This window comes from Brachyhypopomus gauderio, chromosome 6 (genome assembly GCF_052324685.1).
Source record: "Brachyhypopomus gauderio isolate BG-103 chromosome 6, BGAUD_0.2, whole genome shotgun sequence".
In the NCBI taxonomy this organism is placed as follows: Eukaryota; Metazoa; Chordata; class Actinopteri; order Gymnotiformes; family Hypopomidae; genus Brachyhypopomus; species Brachyhypopomus gauderio.
In genome coordinates, this window is record NC_135216.1 from 21,969,811 (window position 1) to 21,995,014 (window position 25,204).

At 41.1% G+C, this 25,204-nt stretch overlaps 1 protein-coding gene across 1 annotated transcript; it reads right to left on the reverse strand.

Annotated features, from left to right (window-relative positions):
• Positions 1–1,707: 1,707 nt before the first annotated feature.
• Positions 1,708–5,648, reverse strand: ccn2b (cellular communication network factor 2b). The gene is made up of 5 exons (XM_077009683.1): positions 5,447–5,648; positions 4,269–4,485; positions 3,660–3,911; positions 3,156–3,361; positions 1,708–2,933 (listed from the first exon to the last, which is right to left on the reverse strand). Exons 1-5 carry the CDS (start codon positions 5,498–5,500, stop codon positions 2,628–2,630), a joined length of 1,035 nt encoding a protein of 344 aa, XP_076865798.1. The 5' UTR covers positions 5,501–5,648; the 3' UTR covers positions 1,708–2,627.
• Between the last annotated feature and the right edge of the window lie 19,556 nt (positions 5,649–25,204).

A 25,204-nucleotide genomic window follows, 5' to 3' on the forward strand; every position in this document is an offset into this window, starting at 1 on the left:
TTTGCATACACCTCAGAAAGTAAGTAATTGCAACCCTAATGGGGAGTCATGTGAAGGGATATAGAGTCATGTGAAATGATGGAGAGTCATGTGAAGGGATAGGGTTTTTTTTTTTTTTTTTTTTTTTTTATTAAATGGCCCACCTCCACCCCCCCGTCTTTGGAGGACAACTTTGTTTTTATGTACAGTTCAAATGACAATTATAATATGCAAAGTAATTGTAACGTATAGAACACGCTGAGAGGGATCCTGATGCGGAATAACACGATCTTTATTTTGACAACTCTGTACAGCGTGCCACACGATAAGCACAGTGATGTATGGCAGGTGCAGAGCAGTAGCGTGGGAGCGGTGGTCAGTACGGTCCAGGGTCGAGAGGCGAGGGCAGAGTCCGGGAGGTATCCAGGGGTCAGACAGGAGACGTGGTCTAAGGGACAAGCAGAGTTCGGCACACAGAGAGACAATCAGGAACAACGGCTTGGTATGCAACGACATGAGGCAATACTTCGCAACCAGGAAGTGAAGTCCTGGTGCTTAAGTACGCCCGGAATGTGGGCGTGGTGGTGCGACAGGTGAACATAATTATGTTATCGGCTATTCCTGACAGTAATAATTATTGGGGTTAGGTGGACCAAGAAAATAGGGGGAGAGAAAGAATAAAAAGGGAAAAGACAGAAGGGCAGGGGGAAAATATATATATATATATATATATATATATATATATATATATATATATATAATAAAGCAGAAAGTGTACCCAAGACATATAGCACAAATGACTGTGATGTATGTGTATGTGTGAGTGTGTGTTTATGTGTAACCTAGTAGTGCAACATAGGATAAATGTATGGAATGTACTTACCAGCAAGGGTAGAAAGTTGCGACAACATTCCCCCAGAGGCCAGAGGTAGGCAGAGAAAGACCCGGCAATCCCACCCACCCACGGCCCCTCCAGGAGCAGTGGAGTCCCAGGGCCACACTTCCCAGTGACCCCCGCATGCCCACCCCCGCAGGTGGGAGAGGAAGACCTTGGACAGCGCTCCCACAGCCCCAGGCTGGACCAGCAAGGATCGGTAGTAGTTCCAGGACGCCACCAGCCCAGCCCCGCGCTTGCGACCCACCCCCGCCCCGGCAGGGAGCAGGAAACAGGTGAAGGAAGGCCTTCCCACCCCTCCACCCCCAGTGCTGTGTTGTGTGTAGGTGTTGGTGTATATGCATGTGTGGTAGTGTGTGATACTATGGTGCAGTTCAAATTGAGGAGACAGGTGCTAGGACAGACGTGGGCAAAGCCCCGGGCCACTGGTCAGTGTTTGTCCACACCGTCCCCTCAAAGGGAGGGGCTGGGAGTGGTCAACCTGGGGAGGAAGGGATAGGGAGTTACATGAAGGGATATGGAGTCCACTGACAGTGTCTGTGAGTGTGAAGGCAGCAGACCTACTGTTTCACAATCACTGCAACAGTGACTCCTACCCCTGGGCCAGTTCTTTAGGAACAGTATAAAATTGGAAATGACTAATTTTATGGGAAAAATACCCCCCCGAATTCACATAGAAAAGGAAAAATGAAAATCAGAATGGTTTTAATATGTACACAGTGATATTTTAGTCCAAGTAGTTATTTTATCTTGTGTAATTCGTTGGCAAAAAAAGAAAGAACCACAACTTAAGAGCAAATGTAGCACACAGATACATATATATATATAAAAATATATTTTCTTTATTGGAAAACAAAAGTGCATCAGGAATAAACTCACTTGTATCTTTGCCTGGTGGTTACAGTGAAAACAGAATAATACAGTACAACTACATTTTTAAAGTTAAAGTTTAAACGCTTAAATTAGTACAAAACTGTACAGAGTCTTCTTACAGTATTTACACAATGTGTATTCGTCAGTATTTTGAATATTTCAATTCATCTTCTTTAAATAAAACAATAAACAATATCATGAATTATATCTAATTTAACCAAGTTTGTAACATATTATTCCATCACCAAGAACTCTTGGGAGTCAATGTAAATTGCTAACTATTGCAGTTAGGTTCAATTATGTATGTTTGTGGTAAGGCCTCTTAAATGAGAGGGAGTTGTCAATAGTCAACCATGAATTCTCAATTCATGAGAAAACTGATTATAAATAATACAGAACATTATGAAGTGATAATTGAGGGAGGGCAACATTTAAGCATATAGCTAAACAATGTTCAATGTCAAATTATAAAATTGTTGTCATTTCATTCACTCAGCATTCCAGGGTACAAACTGTATAGTTTCAAACTAAATGAAAGCTATATTTCCAAAATGCTTTAAAACATATAGTCCTCAGTGCTTCAGGTCCACTCTTGCCTATGCATGCATGAACAGGGAAAAAACAGTCAAAGAGCCAGATGACTTCAGAGCTGCAGAAAAATGCTACAAAAAACAAAACATGGCAAAAGAAAAGCTACAGAGCCACGTGAGACTCCTCTTGAAATCAGACGTTCCTTTGTCATGCTTCAAAAAGCAAATATAAAATCTGGGGTGGGGGAGGGGGATACAGGAAGCTGCCTTGTATATGCATATGCTAGACCATCAGGAAATGGGTGGGAGCGTGTGCTACTGAAAGTGTGCAGGCAACTTCTGCCATTGTCTCACATGTCATTATCGTAGTCTCCCATCATTCTCCGCGAGTTTGATGCAAGGAAGATGTCGTTCTCACGTGGACAGTCATAGTGGCAGGAGCATGTCTTAATGAACATCACCTTCCGCCTGAAGGAGTCTCCCTCGGGACAGCGGAACTCCACTTCGGCGGTGACGGTGGTGTGTGGTGTGCAGCAGCGGCCGTCCGTGCACACGCCGCAGAACCTGGGCCTGTATGTGCGTGTGCTCCGGCAGCCGGACAGCTCGAACCGCATGCCCCGTTGGCTCTTCGGAGTCCGCACGCACTTCTTGCCCCTCTGGAAAGAGAAAGTGGGTGAATATTGCAAAACGCAAGTTGGGTTTGGGTTTGGTTTTGGGTTTCATCATTCTACTTCAAGTTCTGGACATCTGAGCTCCAGAGTCTTTGCTGTTGTAACAAATGGTTCTCTTTGTATATGTTCTTTTTCCATTAAAGTGAGAGGATTAGCTACATATATTAACATCTTTGCATTTTTCGTAATTTAACTGTGCCTGCTCACCTTGATGTCACTCTCTTGCTGGCCGAGACATGGGCGGATCATGCAGAGGCGAGTTTGCCGTTCCAGCTGGCATTGCTCGTTGTCGTTGGTGACGCGTGAGGACACGCCCAGGCCACAGGTGATTGAACACTCGCTCCACTCTGTGGTCTGCACGATGCAGTTGGCGCGTGCACTTTCAGCCTCTGGGCTCTGCAGTTTTCTATACACTGAGTGATGATAAAGGAGTTTGTGACCGTCAGAAATTTGCATTGTTGGACTTTATAAAGTTCAAGTGTGTAAAACCTTAGAAATGTTGCTATATTACATAGCTAATGGGACTAATCGATGTGGAATTAATCGGTTTACACTCTGAAAGACTATTATGAACAATGTTGATGTGACCACCATATGCAACTATATCTAGATCTGCTTTCACCTATAACATAGCTTTTAGAATATAGCAACATACAGTATGTCTGTTAAAACAAAAGTGGACAATTAAAGATGACTTGCTGAGGAACCTACCAGCCATGGCTGACTGATATGAGTCCTCTTGGGGGATCTGGTCACACACCCACTCCTCACAGCACTTTCCGGGGATCTGAATACGTCGTGGGTAAGGGCAGTCCGGAGATGGCAGGCGAATGGCGCTGGCACAGGTTGGCACACAGCCAATCTCTCCGTTCATGCATACACACTGGTGCTTACAGTTGGGCTGAAACGTCTCACCACTGCGGTAGATCACACCACCCAGGTCACATGTCTGACCTTCTTGGGCTGTTACAGAAGAATGATGAGAAACCACTGTCATCGAGCCTTGTTGTTTTTTTTTAGGTAAGAAGTGACATATTGTTGGTGGAGCATAGCAAGTGCGAAAGTCAAAATGTAATGTTCATTGGCTAATTGAAAGCACCCCTCACCCCTTATGCAACTTATGTTTCACCTTCACAAATCTCAGAATGTATGACCATTAGGCCATGAAATAGCACCCCATTGTGGACAAAAAAAATATATAGATTTCCATTCCCATCATTTCTATATGTACACAATACTGAGCTCTTGTACAAATGAGGCAAAAAAGTTGTGTGTTAGTCATGCTCTATAAAGTGTACCGAGCCACAACAACCAACTCACCCATGCATATGCCAGTTTCGGTGTCACTCAGCAAGGCATAATCACAGTAAAGGTCCTTATGGTGGTCACATGGCTCCAGGAGAGAGCAGGGCTCCCCTGCCTGCCTGGCACACACTTTACAACAACCACAGCCATCCAGCACCAAGCTGGTCCCCAGCAGACAGAGTGGCGTCTCAGCAGGGCAGTCACAGGCCTGGGAACAGTCCTCACTCACCACCTGTATGAGAGATTTATTAGGGATTGGGGTTGCCAATGAGGATTTTATGCCCAGTGAAAGTTGAAATATTGGCTCATATTGAAAGTGAACTGACAATCTATCACAAAGTCACAATTTAAACACAATTTAAACTCAGAAATAATTTTATAAAATCTGACTTTAATCATATGGCCAACCAGAACAACAATCACCCTTGCCCATTCCTGAAGGGGGGCTGTATGGGTAGGGAGTGGATCAGTTACTATAGATAACTGCAGCAGTGTGAAAAAAAAGACTGGTTGCCGGGAGAAAAGTCTTACCTAAACAGTTACATTTGCTCATCAACAGTAACACTGTACTAAATCCAGGCATAGCTACAGAACGCATTACAGCCAGAATCAAGACTGATCTTAGATCAGATCAGACTATGTAATACTCATTATAGCCACATGGTGGAGAAACTCGAGCAAACTGAACAACAATATGGTAAGTAAACCACAACTAAACTCGTGTTCCTCACTTTGACACAATGTTGCACTTCCCAATTCAAACAGACCTGATTCATATCATGAAAAGCAAGTTAGTTATTTGACTCGATTTCGCTCAAATTTCTAGGATTTGAAATGACAAATGTCCTACAGAGAAGTGTAAACAATGATTACAGTATAAGACAAAGTATTTCTGGTCATAAGATAAATATTTTTTTCTTTTTCTTTTATTTTATTCTAAAAATCAAAAATCCACGTAATCTATAACGCCATTCAATTATTCTTACGCTTATTCCGTTCTAGAGAATTGTATTACAAGTCATTAAGACTAATTGGATCAATTACCTAGCATTGCTACACAATGTCCCCTTCCTCTAATTAAAAAAGACAACAAAAGAAGTTAAAAGTTATGTAGGCTATACCAGGTTTCACCAGAGCAAATACATTTGGACATGTGCACAAATGTGATGAATAAATAACATTCAATTGCTTACCATTTGAACAAGGAGCAGTAATAAGCATGATTTGGTGAACGTTTTCCCAGACATCTTTAGAGTTCTGTAAACCGCGTGCGCTGCCAGAGGAGGTTTGTTTTCCTTCTCAGTCCGACTCAACTCGAATTACGTTTCACCCGTCTGTACTCGCTGCAGTGCTCGAGGGCTGTACTGGAACACGAATAGGAGAACCCCTGTTTAAATAGAAGTAGAACAGGGTGTAGCCCAGGGAAGCGAATTTATGCCACGCGACCCAGAGGGGTGAAAATATTTGAATTCCAGATGGCTTTCCCTAATGTTCGGAATACTGACCCTGTCCACTAGCCTCTCAATCAACCATGTCTCGAATTCCAACAAGTTGCCAGAGTAAAATACCTCTGGCCTTCCTCTGGTTTTCTCATTGAGAAGATGTGCAACCATCAAGACCATATCTCTCTCTCTCTCTCTCTCTCTCTCTCTCTCTCTCTCTCTCTCTCTCTCTCTCTATATATATATATATATATATATATATATATATATATATATATAGAGAGAGAGAGAGAGAGAGAGATAGGTTGAAGTCTTCTTCTTTACTTTACTATTATTTTACAGTTATAATAAATAACTAAAATAATAAGTAAAGTAAATGTTATATATACATATAAACTGTTCCCACTAAGAGACTAAAGAAGACTTCAGCCTAAGACCCATCATGTCTGAAATGTGTGACAGAGAGTCATCAGACTGACAGGTTGTCACACCGCCATAGTCCCCAACTGCTGTAGCTTTAATTGATCTCCAAAAACAAGATCATTAAATGTCAAGCCTTCTTTTTATCCTGGGTCTCTCTCTCTTTTTCTCTTTATCTCTGTCCCTCTCTCAATCCCTCTTTCTCTCCCTCTCTTTCTCTCTTTCCCCTCTCTCTGTCAGGTGCAGAGCAGAAACATGCACAGGGAAGCTAAAAATCCAGTGTTGTTTTTTCTGCACTTCTCTCCCTGCAGCTGTTTCCTGTAGCATGCCAATCTCTTGAAGTTTGTTTGAGTAGGTCACCTACAGAAGAGAGTGCTCCGCCACCTCACAGAACAAAAACACCTGCATGCAGTCTTCATGAAAACATCTCCTTCACAACAACCACACTTGTTATGTGTTTATCAAAATCTTTTTCCGTCCATGTAAATTTTTGCAGTGTTTGTGCCTCAGCACACCAAGGCTCAGGTTCAACTGTTATTCCTTTAACCACTGCAGATCCTTAGATAAACATTGTAATCAGCAGATCCTCAGATAAATCTGTTGTCTGTCATGCAATGGATCTTTATGAGTCTTCCCATCTACTTAATAAAAGGAAATATGTCTTTGTGTTTGAGGGCGTGTAGTAGAATGCAAGACCAGGCACTGTGCCTCTTTTTCTCTGTCGCTTCCAGAGTAAGTGGATGGGAATTGAGCTTTGGCAAGTGAGACACTCCCACCCACCCTGAAACATGCACATAAGTTCAAAACAGACCCGTAACTAAGGAGTGCCGTAAATATTCCTCAGACTGTGAGGCTGCAGAGTTGATGTGATCGTGTTGCCACGGGAGACCCTCTCGGTTCCATTTTACTTGCTTCCTCTCTCTTTGTCTCCCTCTCTGTCCCTCTGTCTCTTTGTTAGTTTTAAACGTCCAACAGGTCTAGCGCCGCAGAGCTGACAGGACACCTTGTTAAGTGTGGCCCAGATACTGGATGAGGAACATACACTGTAGACCAGTGCATCATGATTGCCCTTCAAGGGCAGAGGGGAAACGTGAGCCTGATGTTTGTCATGACCTTCTACATGATTGAGCACAGACTGCTAAGTGCACAAGTGCATTAGATAAAGTGAAACCCCCATTCCCCCCCCCCACACACACATATATATATATATATATATATATAGTGCATTTATTTACAACATCTGTTATTGTGTTGCAACTAGCCTGTGCATTGCAGCAGTCATTGACTTGGACTTATAGATAATGAGGTATTTTATTTCACATTATTTGACTGAGTTGCAGGGGAATTGAGTAAATAATAGCGGTCTGAAGACATCTCTTTTGACCTAAGCTGAAATGTAAGTCTTATCAGGTCAGTATCTTATCTTGAGTTACTTATCTTATCAGTAACTCAAATTCAGTCACTCATTCTCTCCCTCATGCTCACTGTGAATGAGAAGACGGTTGACATGTCTTGATGACATATTATATGTTCACTAAAAGAAATGTAATGCTTTCACCTTCTGACACTGGGCACAAAAAGTATCTCTGAATGTCTCCTCTTGTGTGGCATTGAGTGGTGAGTTTTACTACCATGGTTTGTAAACAGTGTCCCACATTTATGGTCCATTTTCATTGGGACATAAAATGACTACTGGTTTACTGCACCGCATGTGACCCAAGGGGCAAGAATTATATGTTGTTGCACTGCAATGTGTAGCCACTGGGTGGCTGCTGCCAAACCACTACAGCTCAGTATTTGTGTCAAATCTTTGTTGACAGTCTGAGACCAGTTCTGCTGCCTTTCTTTCACTGACAAAGGAAATAATTTAAGTAAGGGAAATTCTTATATAAGACAAGAGCAAAATACACTGAGGTACCATTATCTCTGAGGCCAGTTTTTTGGGTGAAATATTTGTTACATCTTTAAGAATGAACTAGCATGGCAGATCAGAATGAAAATGCATTCCCAGGGTTCCAAACTTCCACAGTCAGAATTTGAGCCTTTCTTACTTGCACACCGGCATACCGGGGAACCATCAATTAGAGTATTTGGATGAGGAATGAGTGTGGCTCTAACTTCATTGGCTCCAACCTTAGTGATTCAGCTGTGCTGGAGACCAAGGACTGAGCTGGAAACCCTTCACACTCCATACAAACACATTACAGCCATTTGGTATAACAGTGAGGAGGACATTTCAGTAAGCCTTCAGATCTTTGTCATGCTGTAAATCTTAAAGAACCACATCTTTACTAATTACACTGAACCTCAGAAAGCTCTCTTCTCACCACTCATATCTTACATCATCTGAATTCATGTGAAGGCCAAAGTGTTTTCTTGAAATGTCTTGTGGTAAAGAATATGTAAGAAAGACAGAGAGAAAGAAGAGAGAAAAAGAAGAAAGGAAGAGAAGAAAAAGAGAAGTAAAAGAGATCTCAGCCCTACTCAGTCTGGCCACTACATTTGGCATGGTCTGATTCCTATATCCTCCCAGTGACTTCACCTAGAAGGGAGCTCACTTGTGCTATTAATACAGGATTAAGCAGCATGGAGGCGCTCCATGTCTGATTGTGTGACAGCATAGACTGACGCTCATGCTCAAGATCTATCTTAGCCTTTCACAGAGACTATGAAACATATTACATTGTAAGCAACGTATAGGAGCAGTCTGCATTGCTGTACTTTACAAGTATTTTAAGACAAATTATGGCAGTGTGAGGGCTGTTTCATGCTCATTAGTTAATTTGATATACATCTTTTCCTAGACTGCGCCATTCTCCGGAACAGAGGTATGAGATCTCATGAGGTTTGATATCTAGAATACTTGCATAATAGTCAAGGACATTAGAGGTTTCTCATAATGAAGTTCTTAAGGGCTTTTACAGTAGCCGCAGTAGCAGTGTCCTGCTTTGATCTTTGCAGTAAGAAACATCTCATTCTGAAGGGATCGGTCGATATTTTTCCAATTTACCCCAAATTGTCTCTTTGACACTGCAAGTGAATTGTCTCAACAGTCATAATGAAAATAATCCATCTTCTAGCACGAAAATTCATTCCTAGCATGAAATATTCTTGCATGCGGGAAAGGCCAAAGCTAGGATTAGCTATAATTGACCTAATAAAACACCCCTCCCACTATCACAAAAATAGACATTCTTTTTCAGATTTTCCAGGCAGTATCAGAGACATGAAGCTTTATTTCTTGTCTGTTCTGTGCTGTTTGTGTAAACCTAGTGCTCATAATGGCCTCTGACACAGAATCAGCACACACCACTTTACACTTGTCCTTACACTTCACAGACGTTCAGGAAATACTGAGCTTTTAATACGGTGTGGTGCTTAATGGAAAAAATGGCCCTTTGTTGACTTCTTCCTGCTCATATTTAATTCTCTTTAAAGACATTTGTTTGCAAGCATCTGTGTCTGTCACACCGAACATTTGTTCAAGTGTGCACTAGACAGACTGAAGAGAGCATTTGAGATTAAGTTCGACCTTTACTTCGATAATGTGATGTGTATGGTACAAAAAAATGCAGGTTAAAGGAACATTTGAATAAAAACATACATGTATGTCAAACAACTGTTTGATGCTGGTCTGAATAAAAACAGTGTTCAAATGCAAGGGGGAATCACTTAAAGCAAGTCACCCCTTGCATAAGTATAAAAATAGTCAGTCCTTTTTAAAGCTTCAAAGACGACTTGGTGTACTTACTAAACATGAAGAACACTTTGTGAACTTGGTGAACCTGAATAACACTTTGTTCACATACTTTATCAGTTTTAATACATGGAAAAATGAAAATCATAAAATATCATTATTGAGATTTAGTTACCTTTGGAATAGGTCTCATACCAGCTTAAATTTAGATTCTTTATGACCTCAGATTTGGGTCCCCAACCAAATATGCTTTTAAGTAAGAAGGGAAATGAGAGCCTAGCATAAATTAAGCATTGATCCTACTGATATTGGTTTTCAAATCTCTATAATATTTAACTTGCAAAGACATTTGTCTGAAATAAGATGAATTTTTGTTCAAGTTGATAAGTAATCCAATGTATGTTAAATATTACAAATAAAATCCTTCCTCAATCTAGAAATATAAAAAGGCAATTGAATTGGTGCTACAGCAAGAGTGGGAGAATGCTGAAAACTGCAGTAAAATTCCTCCTCTTAAAAAAGACAAGAACCCATCCTTCAATGCCCAAGACAGGGGGAAAAATGTACTCACTTCATACCTTGGGCCTCAATAGTAGATTAACTTGCCCAAAAGACAATGAATCACAATGAGTATGGAAGAAGAAATACTACTGTGCACCCACCTGTGTTTTTAGCCTATGGATCTGGCAATATGTGCTGATGAGCCCCGGTGGGAGTCCCAGGGCCTGACTGGAGTTACAAAAGTACCTTGTCTGCAGTGAGTCTGACTGAGCTAAAAATAGCTGCTGGTCTTGGACAGTACTGCCGTACACCGTCTCTTTTCCCTCAGGATGCTGTTGAAGCCTCCGGTACATTCCTCACACACTTGGCTGGTTTGCATCGTATCTTTTTCCCCCTCTTTTTCCTCTCTTCCCTCTCCCTTTCCCTTCTCCCATCTCGGTGTGAATGGTTCAGCTGAGACACTCTAGGTTCCATAGTTGTGGTTTAGTGGTGCTCTGGTGAATTGTCCGGAATCAATGCAGTATAGTTTAAACAGCAGATTCTTCACCACACTCAATAGGTTGCTATTTTATCTACCCTCTCAATATAATATCTGCCCCGCAGCTGGCACAGATATAGAATTCAGCAGCTTTATTCAAATACGAAGAATTAGAAGACAATCTGTTAAAAACATAAAATTTCATGAATGCCTTTTGAAACTCACAAAGACAGGCATTATGTTTAGAAATGGTTTATTGTCAGGTTATATAACGACACTCAAGAGTATCACAATGCTTTGCGAGAAGAAAATATAGGGCACTTACTGGATTCCAACACTTCAAAGGCAGACTGAGTGCTGGAATGCCTAAACAATGCGTACCTGTTCTTCCGTCCTTTCCATCATGAGATGCAGTGCCAACAGACAAGACCTGGGGTCTGCATGCCAGATTCTACTCCAAAAGGCATCACATTTTCTGGAAGTCGGGGAACCTCTTAAAGAAATAAGTGCATGCACATTCTTTGAAAGACTCCACAAGCATATACACAATCACACACACCACACCTGTATCCCATCCTTCCCAGCAGGTGGTCTGGAAAACCCTACAAGTCCTAAGAGGAATGGGCAATATCCTGCCTGACTGCTTATTTCACAGTCTCTGATCCCAAAACATGACCTGTGCTCCATAAATAGGTGCTGGTTTTACCCAGAGCAGTGACCCAAACACAGGAATGAGTAGATATGCAAATAACTGTCAATCTGTTTGCCAACTGCCTTTCGCTTGATTTTAGATAGCCTTTCCACATGCTGACCTTCCAGCAAACATACATTTCATCACATGTGAAGACATGTGTGAAAATAACGTCAGCAGGCCATCTGAGCAGTTGGAACATGCAACTCTTTGTTCTACATGAGATACCCAAAGGGAAGCTCTCTCTCTCTCTCTCTCTCTCTCTCTCTCTCTCTCTCTCTCTCTCTCTCTCTCTCTCTCTCTCTCTATCACTCTCTCTCTCTCTCTCTCTCTCTCTCTCTCTCTCTCTCTTTCACACACACACACACACACACACACACAGGAATTCATCTCTAGAGCGGTTTCTTTTGACCATGGGAATTAAAGTGTATGATATATAATTTTAAAGGAAATTCTATTTTTTAATGGTATAACTTATTGTTCTGTATATTTCACACTATAAGTCTATATTTATCACAGCAGACACTCATACACTCATACTGTAGGCACATCCATGCAACTTCCCTTATAGAGACTGCATTGAACTACAGTTTACATTTTCAGCATTTAGCTGACACTTTTCAAAGCAACTTACAACTGTGACTGCATACAACCACAGGAGACTGGAGCTAACAACCTTCTGGTTAGTGGATCAGACTGTAAACTACTGAGATACCAGTACCTGCCAAATTTTTATTTGTTGGCCACAACTATGTGCATATGAATAGGGTTCAAATAGTAGGACTGCAGGAGGAATCTCAATCAGTCTCAGATGTGGTTTCGTGGTCACCTGGTAGAAAAGGTAATGCATAGTGTTGGTAACCACAAAGGTTTGATTCCCAGAGGGCACCTGGATTGTCATTATGACAAATATATATGTTTTCCAGTGTTGGCCAAATGCCATAAAATAATAAATTGTTCTTAGATGAGGTAACAAAAGGACAGTAGAAATGAGCAGCCACTTCTGATCCACACAACATCTGTGTGGCTGCTATACGTGACATCTTGTCATGCCATTGGTATTTTCCTTGGGGGGATTTGTAACACATGCACGCGCATCACCCAGACAGACTCTACTTCCTCTTATGCCATATGACACTGAGGAATGTGTCTTCAGAGGTGTACTCATAGGTGTTGGGTTTTTAAAGGTCATCTATCAGCCAGGCCACCCAAATTTCCCAGCCTGCTTTAACACCAGCCCCTAAGTAGGCTGGAGACTCAATTCAGTGTGTATAATGGGGGAAAATGGATTCCTGAATCCACAGGATTTGCTTAGAGACATTTAAAGTGTGTGATATGCTGTTTGGAAGGAAATTATATTTCTCAATTTTATCAAATTTTTCTTAGATCTGTACACTTAACACTATATGTTTCTATAGTCTTTATTTTATGCATTGCCTTAAAATCATGTCTTTCTTACATTCTTATGGTCTTATCCACACACACACACACACACACACACACACACACACACAGATGGAAAACCATGTCTGCTGTAGTGCTTTGCATTCCTGTGGTTTGACTGGCTCTTCCTGCCGTGAGCGGGAGAAGTGCTTGTATTGAGGAACATTCCTCGGGCCTTGTACTCTTTTTGTTTTATCTCTTTTATTACATCGGTTTGCGCGACGCTCCTATGTGTCCAGGGGCCTTCGTATGTATCCATGTACGATAGCTTTGCGTCCCATCATAGCGGGACTACTACCTGTTTTCTGTTTTCACACCTAACATTTGCTGGTAATCTCAAACATGTTGCAAGTTGCATGGTGAATTACATATTACATATTTGATTTTCCACATATTCTGCTTCTATACAGTCCATACTCCAGAATTCAAGATAGCATATAATATATATAGAATATATGTAGAAGAAACAGGAAATGGAGGATTCAGTTAAAGGTTTTGTGTTGGACATATGGGAGAGTTAATACATAGTTCTTATGTTGCTGCTTTTGCGTCCCACCCTAAAACTGTTCTGATGTGCCAGAAAACTATAACACAGAGGACATAAGCTAAGCTGGGTGTGGCCATATTTTACAAGCACTGGGAACAGTCCAACATACATTTGTGAAGTGCCGGATTCATAGCTGGGGTCTTCTAAATCAAAATCTAGTCACCACATGTACAGCCCAGTGGTTGCATTTTGACCATAAACAACTTTCACAGGCTCTGATAACTCTGTGTGCTCAGACAGTTTCTGGTGATTCTGGTGATACAGATTTGACAAAGAAGAATCCATCACTGTTCATCGTCAAATAAAGAACAGTTCTTTTATAGAAAGAAAGCTGTATTCTAATAGGTATGAGGCCTACTACTCAGATCTGACACTTCTGGCACTCTGAGGCATTATTTGATGATAATTAGTCATCCAATGTCAACTTTGTTATTAATCACTTTTAAAGAGAGGCTTATTGAAATGCTTGTGGTCACTTCTGCAGGTGCGTTGCGTTGCGTTTGCTGGAAGTGTGGTTTGAAGCTGGTTAGCTGGCACCAACTACACTGCATGTCGGCTGTGCACCTGCGTCATTTATGCATGGTACGAGCCAGTAAATCCTGTTTTCCTCCACTGGCCTGGTCAGGATTTTCCAGTGCAAACATACTTAGTCTCTGTAATCCACTCATCCATCTGTGTGTGTGTGTGTGTGTGCGTGTGCGTGTGCGTGTACGTGCGTGCGTGTGTGTGTGTGTAGCAGCTATGTCTTTCTTTGGATTTCTACTCAGTCTACACTTCTGGCATTTTAGCTACTAAATATAGAAGCTTTATCATTTCTGTAATTTAGAATTAACCACAATCAGCAACTTTGAATACAGGGATACATATTTAAGGTAGATGATATGACATCTAACTGTTTTACTGTTTAGATTGAGTTTACTTTTTTACTTTACATTCATACACTCAATTATACACTCAATCCGAAAGGAATATTGCAGCTCCTTCAGTGATGATACACATGTACTATATATGTTTGCTATGACATAAACTATCAGAACTTCTTAGCCACAACCCCATTGCACAAATACACTGACACACATATAGTTAAATTATAATGCATCGCGTCCATCATACACGTCTTCTGAATATTATTGTTAGACTGAGTTAGCTCCAAGTCCCTAGATGATTGTGACACCATACTAACTGAGACCATCCGCTTTCTCATTCACCTGACCATTAGACACACAGAAAATCAGACTCCATCTGGTGTTGCACTTTTAGTGACAACAATCAGTGACAACGGATTGTAACAATACGCAATATGTAATATGAAAAAGGCAATGAAAATGCACCATCTAAACTCTAGTTAATGAATCAGTCTAGTTTTATGATTGGGTCATTTCAACAAGCAGAGGATCAGTCAGCAACAGCAGAGGATCAGTCAAAGAGGTGTATAATCCAGGTTCAGAAAGTAAAAGTCCTCACCAGGATTTTGCTCAGGCTTCCTGGATTGTGTTGATTCCACTAATTTTACCTGGATTGCACTAATTAGAAAATCTAGCGAGCAAAATCCTGTTGAGGACTTTTACTTTCTGAAACTGGATTGTAGACCTCTGATTCAGTCAACCACAACAGAGGATCAGTCAGCAACAGCAGAGGATCAGTCAGCAACAGCAGAGGATCAGTCAGCAACAACAGAGGATCAGTCAGCAACAACAGAGGATCAGTCAGCCACAACAGAGGATCAGTCAGCAACAACAGAGGATCAGTCAGCCACAACAGAGGATCAGTCAGTCACAACAGAGGATCAGTCAGCAACAACAGAGGATCAGTCAGCCACAACAGAGGATCAGTCAGCAACAACAGAGGATCAGTCAGCAACAACAGAGGATCAGTCAGCCACAACAGAGGATCAGTCAACCACAACAGAGGATCAGTCAGCCACAACAGAGGATCAGTCAGTCACAACAGAGGATCAGTCAGCAACAACAGAGGATCAGTCAGCAACAGCAGAGGATCAGTCAGCAACAACAGAGGATCAGTCAACCACAACAGAGGATCAGTCAGCAACAACAGAGGATCAGTCAACCACAACAGAGGATCAGTCAGCAACAACAGAGGATCAGTCAGCCACAACAGAGGATCAGTCAGCAACAACAGAGGATCAGTCAGCCACAACAGAGGATCAGTCAGCCACAACAGAGGATCAGTCAGCTACAACATAGGATCAGTCAGCCACAACAGAGGATCAGTCAGCCACAACAGAGGATCAGTCAGCCACAACAGAGGATCAGTCAGCCCAGAAGCAACAACAACATTGTGTTGCGTCCATTGATTTCATTTGGCTTCATATTCAGCTGTAGTAAACCTGGCAACATCTGGTCCATCTCCTGTCCAACAAATTTTGGGGTTGCATGTTTTGTTACAGACTTATCAGAGAACACATGCTGATTAGCCTTCCATATGCTAATCAATATGTGATTAATGTATATTGATGGAGGAGCTGATTTGCACTCTTGTAAGATGTTTAATACTTATCTACTTAACTACTAAAAGTAGTTTAATACTACTTAGATTTAAGTAGGAGAGTCTTCTTAAGTGGTCATGAATGTTATATTTCCATACACCATACATCCAACCTGAAAACATGAGGAGAAGGAAGGTATATTTAAAAATTGCATTTAATTTATTTTTCCTTCTTAAACATTCTTTTTCCATAATCATTTGTCAATTTATTTTGTCCTTTTTAAAACACTGCCTGGGACTATACCACCCACTGGTTTGCTTTATGGGTTCTGTTTATTGCTTAAGACTATGGCAAGAGACTTCATTTTTGGTCTCCAAGAAGATGTAAAAATAAATAACTAATTACACATCAACTGTGTGAGAGTGCAGCTGGCCCCCAGAGCTAGGGAGGTTTGAAGGGGGCATTCTGAGGTGCAGGATTAAGAGAACTCCACCCCTCTGAAAAATCGAACCTCTCCCTCTATCAGTCTGATGGGAATTAGTGTGGAGTCATCGTCATCTTGAGAGGCCGCTGAGTTATGTCTCCCAGGATTTCTGCAAAGCGAGCACACCCCCCCAGAAAATACACACTTATCCACTTCCATGACATCCAGGGTTCAAGCATAAATTAAAACCAAACCCAGGTGAAGAGTGTGTGCACACTTCAACAGATGCACTTGTTTAGGGTGAATTTTTCTCATTAGTGTGAGTTCCCTCTCTACACCCCCCACCCCCCACCCCCTGTCCACACCCCCCCCCCCCCCTTGCATGTATGTTTCTACACAACTTGCACATATAAAATAATCCAGTAACCTTTCGAGTGATGAAATGGATGAACATAATGCAATATAATATGTAATTAAACGCTTCAGCTCCACTACTAAACCAAACTGAACTGAATCAGGCAACTGTAATTCAGACTAATGCTTAACTCCTGTAAGATGGCACTGATACTAACATCACAGTTGCTGATCTCTGGGAATATGAATGCCTGGTGTTAGACCTCAGACCACCCTGGAGCTTTGGTGGAGTTACCTACTGGGAGAAGAGTATGGAGCTCAGATCCATAATTCACTGACTGTATCATTTGGAATGACAGTGTTACAGGCCTTTTGCCTGCACCTCCCACACAGACTAAAGCCTACAAACTACAGGAGAGCTGAAAACTGACCCAAGACAAAAGTAGCTTTGGAATGTCTAATTATGGTTAAATATTCTTCACGGTTGCTCAAGAAATCAAATGACAATCATTGTTTTTTAAAAACTGTCATCCAATCACACCTGTGAATCAATGGAAATAAATGGGGTTGCACACACTGGCATATTTTGCGTTGTATGAAAAATAAATTGTACCTCTGGGCTGCTCAAACTGACATGCAGATTGTGGTGAGCTACTGATCTGTTCTTCTAATGTAAAATAAACTAGTTGGAGTTCAAAATTCACTTAAAGTCAGAACTTGCTTGCTACTCAAAAAGTTTTTAAACACATTTATGCCACAGCGCCACCAATCTGCGCTTGATATAGTTTAATTAAAGTAACACAAAAGCCTTATCTAGTCCATATTAAATTTAGAGATCTTTAAAGTGTAGCAGAAAAGAATCAGACGGGATCAACTGGATCCTGACTCCAGCTATCATTCTTAGATCATGTTACATCGGTCATGTAGGTATCTCCACCCGCATTCATTCAGAGAATTCACCCTTTTATCTCGAGGGAGGCCACCCAAGTGCTAGTTCAGTTTCCAGACACGACTACTGCAACTTACTCCTGGTGTTTCTTTTAATCCATTCCATCGTGCCCTTGCAAGTGACCCAGTTCACTGCAGCACAACAGGTGTTCAACACTCCTAAATTTTCCCATGTCACTCTGCTTCTCCATTACCTTCACTGACTTCCTGTAACTGCTTGTATCAGATTTAAAACTCTGACCTGCTCCCTCCTACTTGATAGCAATTGTCAAAACCTGATCTGTACCTCACGCACTTTGAGTTCTAAGTACAGTTTGGGTTTCAACTATTACTTTATCCACCATCCATCAAGATTCATGGAAGACAAGTATCAAGATTCCTCTCTGTCCTAGCACCCAGTTGATGGTATGAACTTCTACTAGCTGTATGAATGGTGGTCTCACTCATCATCTTCTAATGCCAGCTGAAGACATATTCCTTTGAAAAGCACTTCAATTAAACCTAATCGGGCACTTCTAAATGATTAAAAATTTGACTTGTCTTGTTTCCTGATTACTTTGGAATTGTGTTGTATTCTAAAGCATCATATTGTATCTCTCGTTCTAGGGTCCAGCACTTACCTGAAGCATCTTCATTAAGGGTATTGTTTTTATTTGAGGAATTTGTGTCAGCTAAGGATACTTTGAATAAACAATTAAGTAGGTCTGGATAAAAATGTCTGCTCAACACCATAAATGTTAATCATCTACACTCTTCTTGCAAGAGAAAAACACATCATAAGATAATTAATAGAGCCTTGGTAAAGTAAATACTGAAAGGAACAGTATTAGATTGAAAGAAGTATAATATTACAATGTACTGTTATAATTTGATTTCAGCAGCAATTCAGACCAGTTATTATGAACAAGAGTGATATAATATGACTCCATATGAATAAAATTGTCAGGGAAGGCATGAACACAAAATCTGATACTAGCCCTAACATTAACCATTTGAGCGTTTCATACAAATTGTTACTATGAGATTACAGCGGCACTTTGTCAAAAAATATTACATAGTGCTGTATAATGCATTTCCTTGCAAAATAGTAAAATTTTATCTGCATATAACTATCAAAGAAATTTAGTTTTTTTTGCTTTAACTGTATGCTTTATAGTACAATATGAAATGTACAATGTTTACTATTTTTGTACCTCTCATAGAGAGAGGAAGATGAAACACTGCACATTTTATTCAGTAAGGCAGGTTTCAGTTCATTCAACAGTAGAAGAGGAAGATGAACCTTTGTAGGTCACTGTGCCAGGCGTAAAGAAAATGTATGTGATTTATCTCAGTACTGAGTCATCACAACATCTACGTGTTTTTGCACATACATTTCTGGTTGGTTCTGGTTATAACTTGCCAAATTATGCACTACTTATGTCATAAAATCTAATTAGATCCCATGCAAATATGTATTTCACACTTGTGGTTTCTGGAGTACCACCAACCCTTCTCAGTCTAACTGAGGAATGACTTTCAGTATAGACGTGGAGGAGGTATGAGCTTTGCTTTCAAAACCACATCGTTGCTGGATTCAGTAAATGCTGCTTTGGAAGACAATACAGCAGATATGTAAAACATATCAATGCAGCAGATATGTAAAACGTACTCATCTCTTGACGTGGAAGCCAGGGTACAATTAGGCTGGACATTGCAGTGGTGGAGAGAGAAGCAAATATTTCTACATCAGCTCTCGCTTTACTCCATTTTGTTGTATTAACGTGTTTGTTTACTGTTATTATCAATACTTAAGAACATGTGCTTAAGAAACTTCAAGGAAGAAAGGAAAAACAGAGAGAGATTGTCTGTGTGTGTGTGTGTGTGTGTGTGTGTGTGTGTGTGTGTGTGTGTGTGTGTGTGTGTGCGTGCGTGCACCAAAGGAATCCTTGCAGTCCTAACAGTAGATTGCATATAGATCAGTGCATCCTCTCTCTGAACAGGTAAACACAAACAAAGGTAAAGCACGTTATTGAAAAGGACCTTTGTCCATCACCTGTTCAAGCAAAGTGCTTCTGAAATAGTAGTGGGAGGAACCAGTTTCTATATGAAAAAATGGATGTGTAAATCATAACATTCATTTTATGAAGTTCTTAGTTGCAGATTAGTTCTTTTTTTGTTTTCTAGATTTCATTATTGCTATAGCAACAACTGGCAATACAAACAGATATCTTATTAATCCATTAACGCAATGTCAATTATTATTAAACTGCTTTGCCACTGGACAGTTACAGGACTCTCCCTAAGTCACTGTGATCAATGTCATTCTCAGTGGTTCCCAGTCTTGGGTTTCCATTGCCCTGTCCTTGCCCTCACCTAATAACATCCATCAGCTATTGCACAGAAGGTTAATGAATCAGTTGTGCAGAAAGAAATGCATGGGAGGAAAACCCTATAAAGGATGATGTGTTCCTGGGTCTAGGAGTTTGAAGACTTGTAGCAGACAGAAGACTGAGAGAGCCAATGGCCATGGTTGTTTACTAAGGTGAAAAGCAGCCATAGACAAGCAATGCAGCTACGCTACAGAACAACCAAGAGCAGAGACCTTTAATTCCAGATGCAACTTGGCATGGCATGATTTGGTCAGGTGCTGGTAGCCAGGGGCCACATGGTTTGGGGTTAAAACAGAGGCTTGTTTTGACTGCTTCATTCTGGCTGGGACTATTTGGTCCCCACAGGTTTAGGCTGGAGCCGCTCTTTGCGGAAATAGCTCTGGCACAAGAAGGGCAGTCTCTTGGGTGGGTCCCCGCTGAGTTGGCTGAGGAATGGAGGGATGGAGGAAGGAGCCCGGAGTGGAGAGGGAGATGTATTTGCATGATGGGGTGAAAGGGGAGGAGCCTTGGTGGGGATGGAAAGGCAACAGCATTGGCAAGGGGAGAGGTGGAGAAGGGGGGGAGCATTTACAAGGGTAAATAAGTTATAGGTAATGTCCAGCATCTCTGGTGAACTTACAGTTCTAATAGATGAATGAGTGGGGATTTTTCCTCCAAACAAAATGCCACAGGTGGAGGTGGCAGATTCTGTTACCCTGCGTCTCTCCAGCACCAGTAAGCCATCTCACTGTTTCCCCCAAACCGCGTTCACACATCCCAGACAGGAGAGGCCCTTGAAGGCCTTCCAGCTTCAACATTCTGCCTGTCTGGAAGGAATTAAAAGGGGATGGGAGGGGGGTGAAGGTGGATGAAGTGGTCGGACCAATTTTCCCAGCGTCAGGGAGACACACCCAAACAGTGAATGTGCCACTACCAAGCGTTCTCTTTACTTCAGACTGCACAGACTGTTCATCTTTCTCAAGATTGTTCTCAAGCCATCAAGATATTGCAACACTTTACTGACACACCTCTCCTAACCATAGGAAATATTGGAGCCTTAATACTTTGCATTCATTTTAATCTTTTCATGAAGTTGCCCCTGTCCCACTCCTCAAATCTTTAGTCACTCCATTTATTTCCTTAAACATAGACGTTCCTTAAAATTGTATTATAAAAATTTCTGTGTAGCCATTCTGCAGTAAGAGGCCAATTTCCTTTACCACAGCATCAATCAGGCCTGATGCTGTCACTCATGACAGTTCCATTACATGCATTTCTGCTGACTGCACTGTATTTGTGCTATTTTACAGTAACACAATACATAGGACCAGATATGCTACAGAGAGCATGGAAAAGGTGCAGAACTGTTAAACAGCGGTCATATAGTGCTGTTCAAAGACCAAAAACTGCCAGAAACAGCCGCCGGCATTCCTGATCCGTGCTTTAAACCTTTATTTCAAGTCTGCTCATATGCATTAGGGAAGTGGTTAGTGAGTGATTTTTGATTTTACTTAAATGAGGGAATTCTCTACCCTCCCTCCATTACGGGAAGTGTCTCTCAGGACGTTTCCAGCAGCAGCCAGGAGCCGGATTTCACATACTCAGGCCAGCTGGCCCATGATCAATCACTCTGCCTGCCAGATAAGATCAAGAACATTTTATGCATTTCAGGAACATTCCCCCTAACCCCAGTCTTTCTCCCTGCCCGTGCTTCTCCTTGTGTGAGATTAATGGACTCGTTGTGTTTTGTTAGTGGTCCAGCTCTTTCCAGCAGAACTGTGGTCATTTCTGGAAGTGGCCAACAGAAGAGTTGACACAACCATCAAGAGGCCACAACAGTTCACTTGTACCACAACCAGAAATCTGTACCACAACCAGAGGTGGCAATTCCAGGTTCAGAAAGTAAAAGTCCTCACCAGGATTTTGCTCAAGCTTGCTAGATTTTCTAATTAGTGCAATCCAGGTAAAATTAGTGGAATCTACACAATCCAGGAAGCCTGAGCAAAATCCTGGTGAACACTTTTACTTTCTGAACCTGGAATTGACACCTCTAACCACAACCCACCAAACCAAAAGAAATTGCTAGTTCTGACCCCTCAATGCAGTGACTTTTGAAAAAAACATCTAATATACATTTTTTAGGACAATTAGCACTGAGGATCACAATGAGGATGATGATATACTCATTTTATATGACATGAATTCTGTGTTCAACATTGCAAATGGATTAGATTCAACAGTCTCAGTGAGACTACAGTTACGGTAATGTTGCATTCATAGCAATTGTCTGACTGAGACTACTGTTACAGTACTGTTACAGTCATAGTAACTGTCTGACTGGGACTACTGTTATGGTACTGTTACAGTCATAGTAACTGTCTGACTGAGACTACTGTTACAGTACTGTTACAGTCAGAGGCTGTGTTCGAAATAGTCTACTACATACTACTGGCATACTGATCGAGCCCCAAATCAGTATGCCGTATGCAGTATGTGACCAAAATGAAAATTTCCAGTACGCGAAACATACCCGGATGACCTACTACTTCCGCAAAATATTCCAGTACGCGAACAGAGCTATCTTCGTGGTGTACTGCATCCCATCATGCAACGCTACGTTCACGTGACCCCGTAGTGTGCTTTGCATTTGTCGCATACTGGAAACTGTACTGCATACTACTACGAGGACCAGTATGCAGTATCCAGTATATACTGAGTCCAGTATGCAGTATCCAGTATGTAGTAGTCTATTTCGAACACAGCCATAGTAACTGTCTGACTGGGACTACTGTTACGGTACTGTTACAGTTATAGTAACTGTCTGACTGAGACTACTGTTACAGTACTGTTACAGTCATAGTAACTGTCTGACTGGGGCTGTGTTCGAAATAGTCTACTACATACTACTGGCATACTGATCGAGCCCCAAATCAGTATGCCGTATGCAGTATGTGACCAAAATGAAAATTTCCAGTACGCGAAACATACCCGGATGACCTACTACTTCCGCAAAATATTCCAGTACGCGAACAGAGCTATCTTCGTGGTGTACTGCATCCCATCATGCAACGCTACGTTCACGTGACCCCGTAGTGTGCTTTGCTTTTGTCGCATACTGGAAACTGTACTGCATACTACTACGAGGACCAGTATGCAGTAGGGGTGACCTGCAATAGTCGCTGATTCGACTATAGTCGACTATGAACGTCATAGTCGAATGTACCATTCTAACTGCGTGGAGGTGCCCAAGGATGCAGCTAAGCATTAGTTGTTACATGAAATGTCTTTGTTTTCGTTATATATAGCCTTTTGTCAAATAAAATCATCCTAATTTCTGTTAATAAATATTTTAAAATGGTGTTTGCGCATTAACAATAGGCATCTTCCTTACTACACACTAATAAATCACACCCTGCAGTTGCACAATCCAACCGAGCGGAGCTGAACACGCAGAATACGCAGCATCTACCGAGATTATAATGGCTACTAAAAAATTTCAAAAGTATTTTGAAGAAGATAAAGATGAGTAAAGTGCAGGTTATGTCATCAACGTCTTTCATTTCGCACGACAACAACCAACATGGCATACCATTTAAAACGCGTAAGGCGAAAAAAAACCAGTTCAGCCGTTTGTCGTTTCGGTCGTGTCATCTCGTCGCTGTGCGTCTCGGCAAGTAAGCCTATAAACATTTTTTGTTGTTTGCTTTTAAACCCCGTTACTTGAACCTTTCCTTATATTTTTATGCTGTTGTGTGTCAATGTTTTTATATTTTCAGGCAGGCATATTTTATTTAAAATATTTTTGACATTTTGCAGTGCCTGTCTGATAGTTCGATATGCGCAATGCGCACTGACGGTTAATGTTCTATAACGTTTCATTAAAAATAAGTAAGTAAATAAATAAAAGCTGAATAAAGCCAACCTACCGTATTTATTCATTTATCTGAGTGTTTTAGGTTTTTACTTTGAAGAGGAAAAAAGTCCTGAATGAGAACGGGATCCCGTTTAAGATGCTCTAAATAAAAAATAAATAAACCCGATTCGACTATTAGTCGACTAAAGGGAAAAGCTGACGAATCAGATTCGACTATGAAAACCCTTAGTTGAATACAGCCCTAGTATGCAGTATCCAGTATATACTGAGTCCAGTATGCAGTATCCAGTATGTAGTAGTCTATTTCGAACACAGCCTGGGACTACTGTTACGGTACTGTTACAGTCATAGTAACTGTCTGACTGAGACTACTGTTATGGGACAGTTGCAGTCGTAGCAACTGTCTATAACAGGCCTGCATTTCCCTACCACAGTCACTTTAGATTTCTTTATTCATGTCACCAAACCAGACTGCATGTAGAACTGCCATCCTGATCATAGGTACTCTTATGAACATTTTGATTAATGTCACCTTATTGACATCTTTTCTCAGCATAGTCCATATCTGCCCAAAAAATCAATATTATATTTAGGTTTGAATCAAATACTTTCCAAGAAAATATAAATAAATCGCAGAAGAAATGGCATGAGGACATTTGTGTACAGTTGAGTAGGGCTGTGCATATAAAAAAAAACGATTCTATTAGATGATGCTGAATGTGTTAAATAGATGTTTTAATGTTAAATGTTTTAAACAGATGTTTTAAATTCCCAGTACATGGTAGGAAGATCAATGTGGGTTTATATTTTAAAGAGGTCTTGTAAGTCAGCCTGAAATGCCATGTCTGACTTTCATGTCAGAGCTTTCTGGAGGTGCTGTGAGCTTAATTCAGTGAAACACCTATTTGCCTATCTGTTGCTGTCTGTGAAGAGCTTGCATGGTAATGGACACAGTCTCCTGTTTCAGCACATCCCATAGGTGCTCTATTGGATTGAGATCTGGTGACTATGAAGGAAATTCATTGGCATGTTCAAGAAACCAGTTTGATGTGATTTTAACAAGGCACATTATGCTGTTGGAAGCAGCTATAAGACGTGTACACTGATGGGTTCACTATGGGCATAAAGGGATGCATATGGTCAGCAACAATACTCAGGCAGACTATGGCATTTAAATAATACTCAGTTGGCATTAAGGGACCAAAAGAGTGCCAAGAAAATTTCCCCACACCATTACACCACCACTACCAGCCTGAACTGTTCATACATGGCAGGATAGAGCCACGACTTCATGTGGTCTAAACCAAATTCTGATCCAACCATGCAAATGTCACA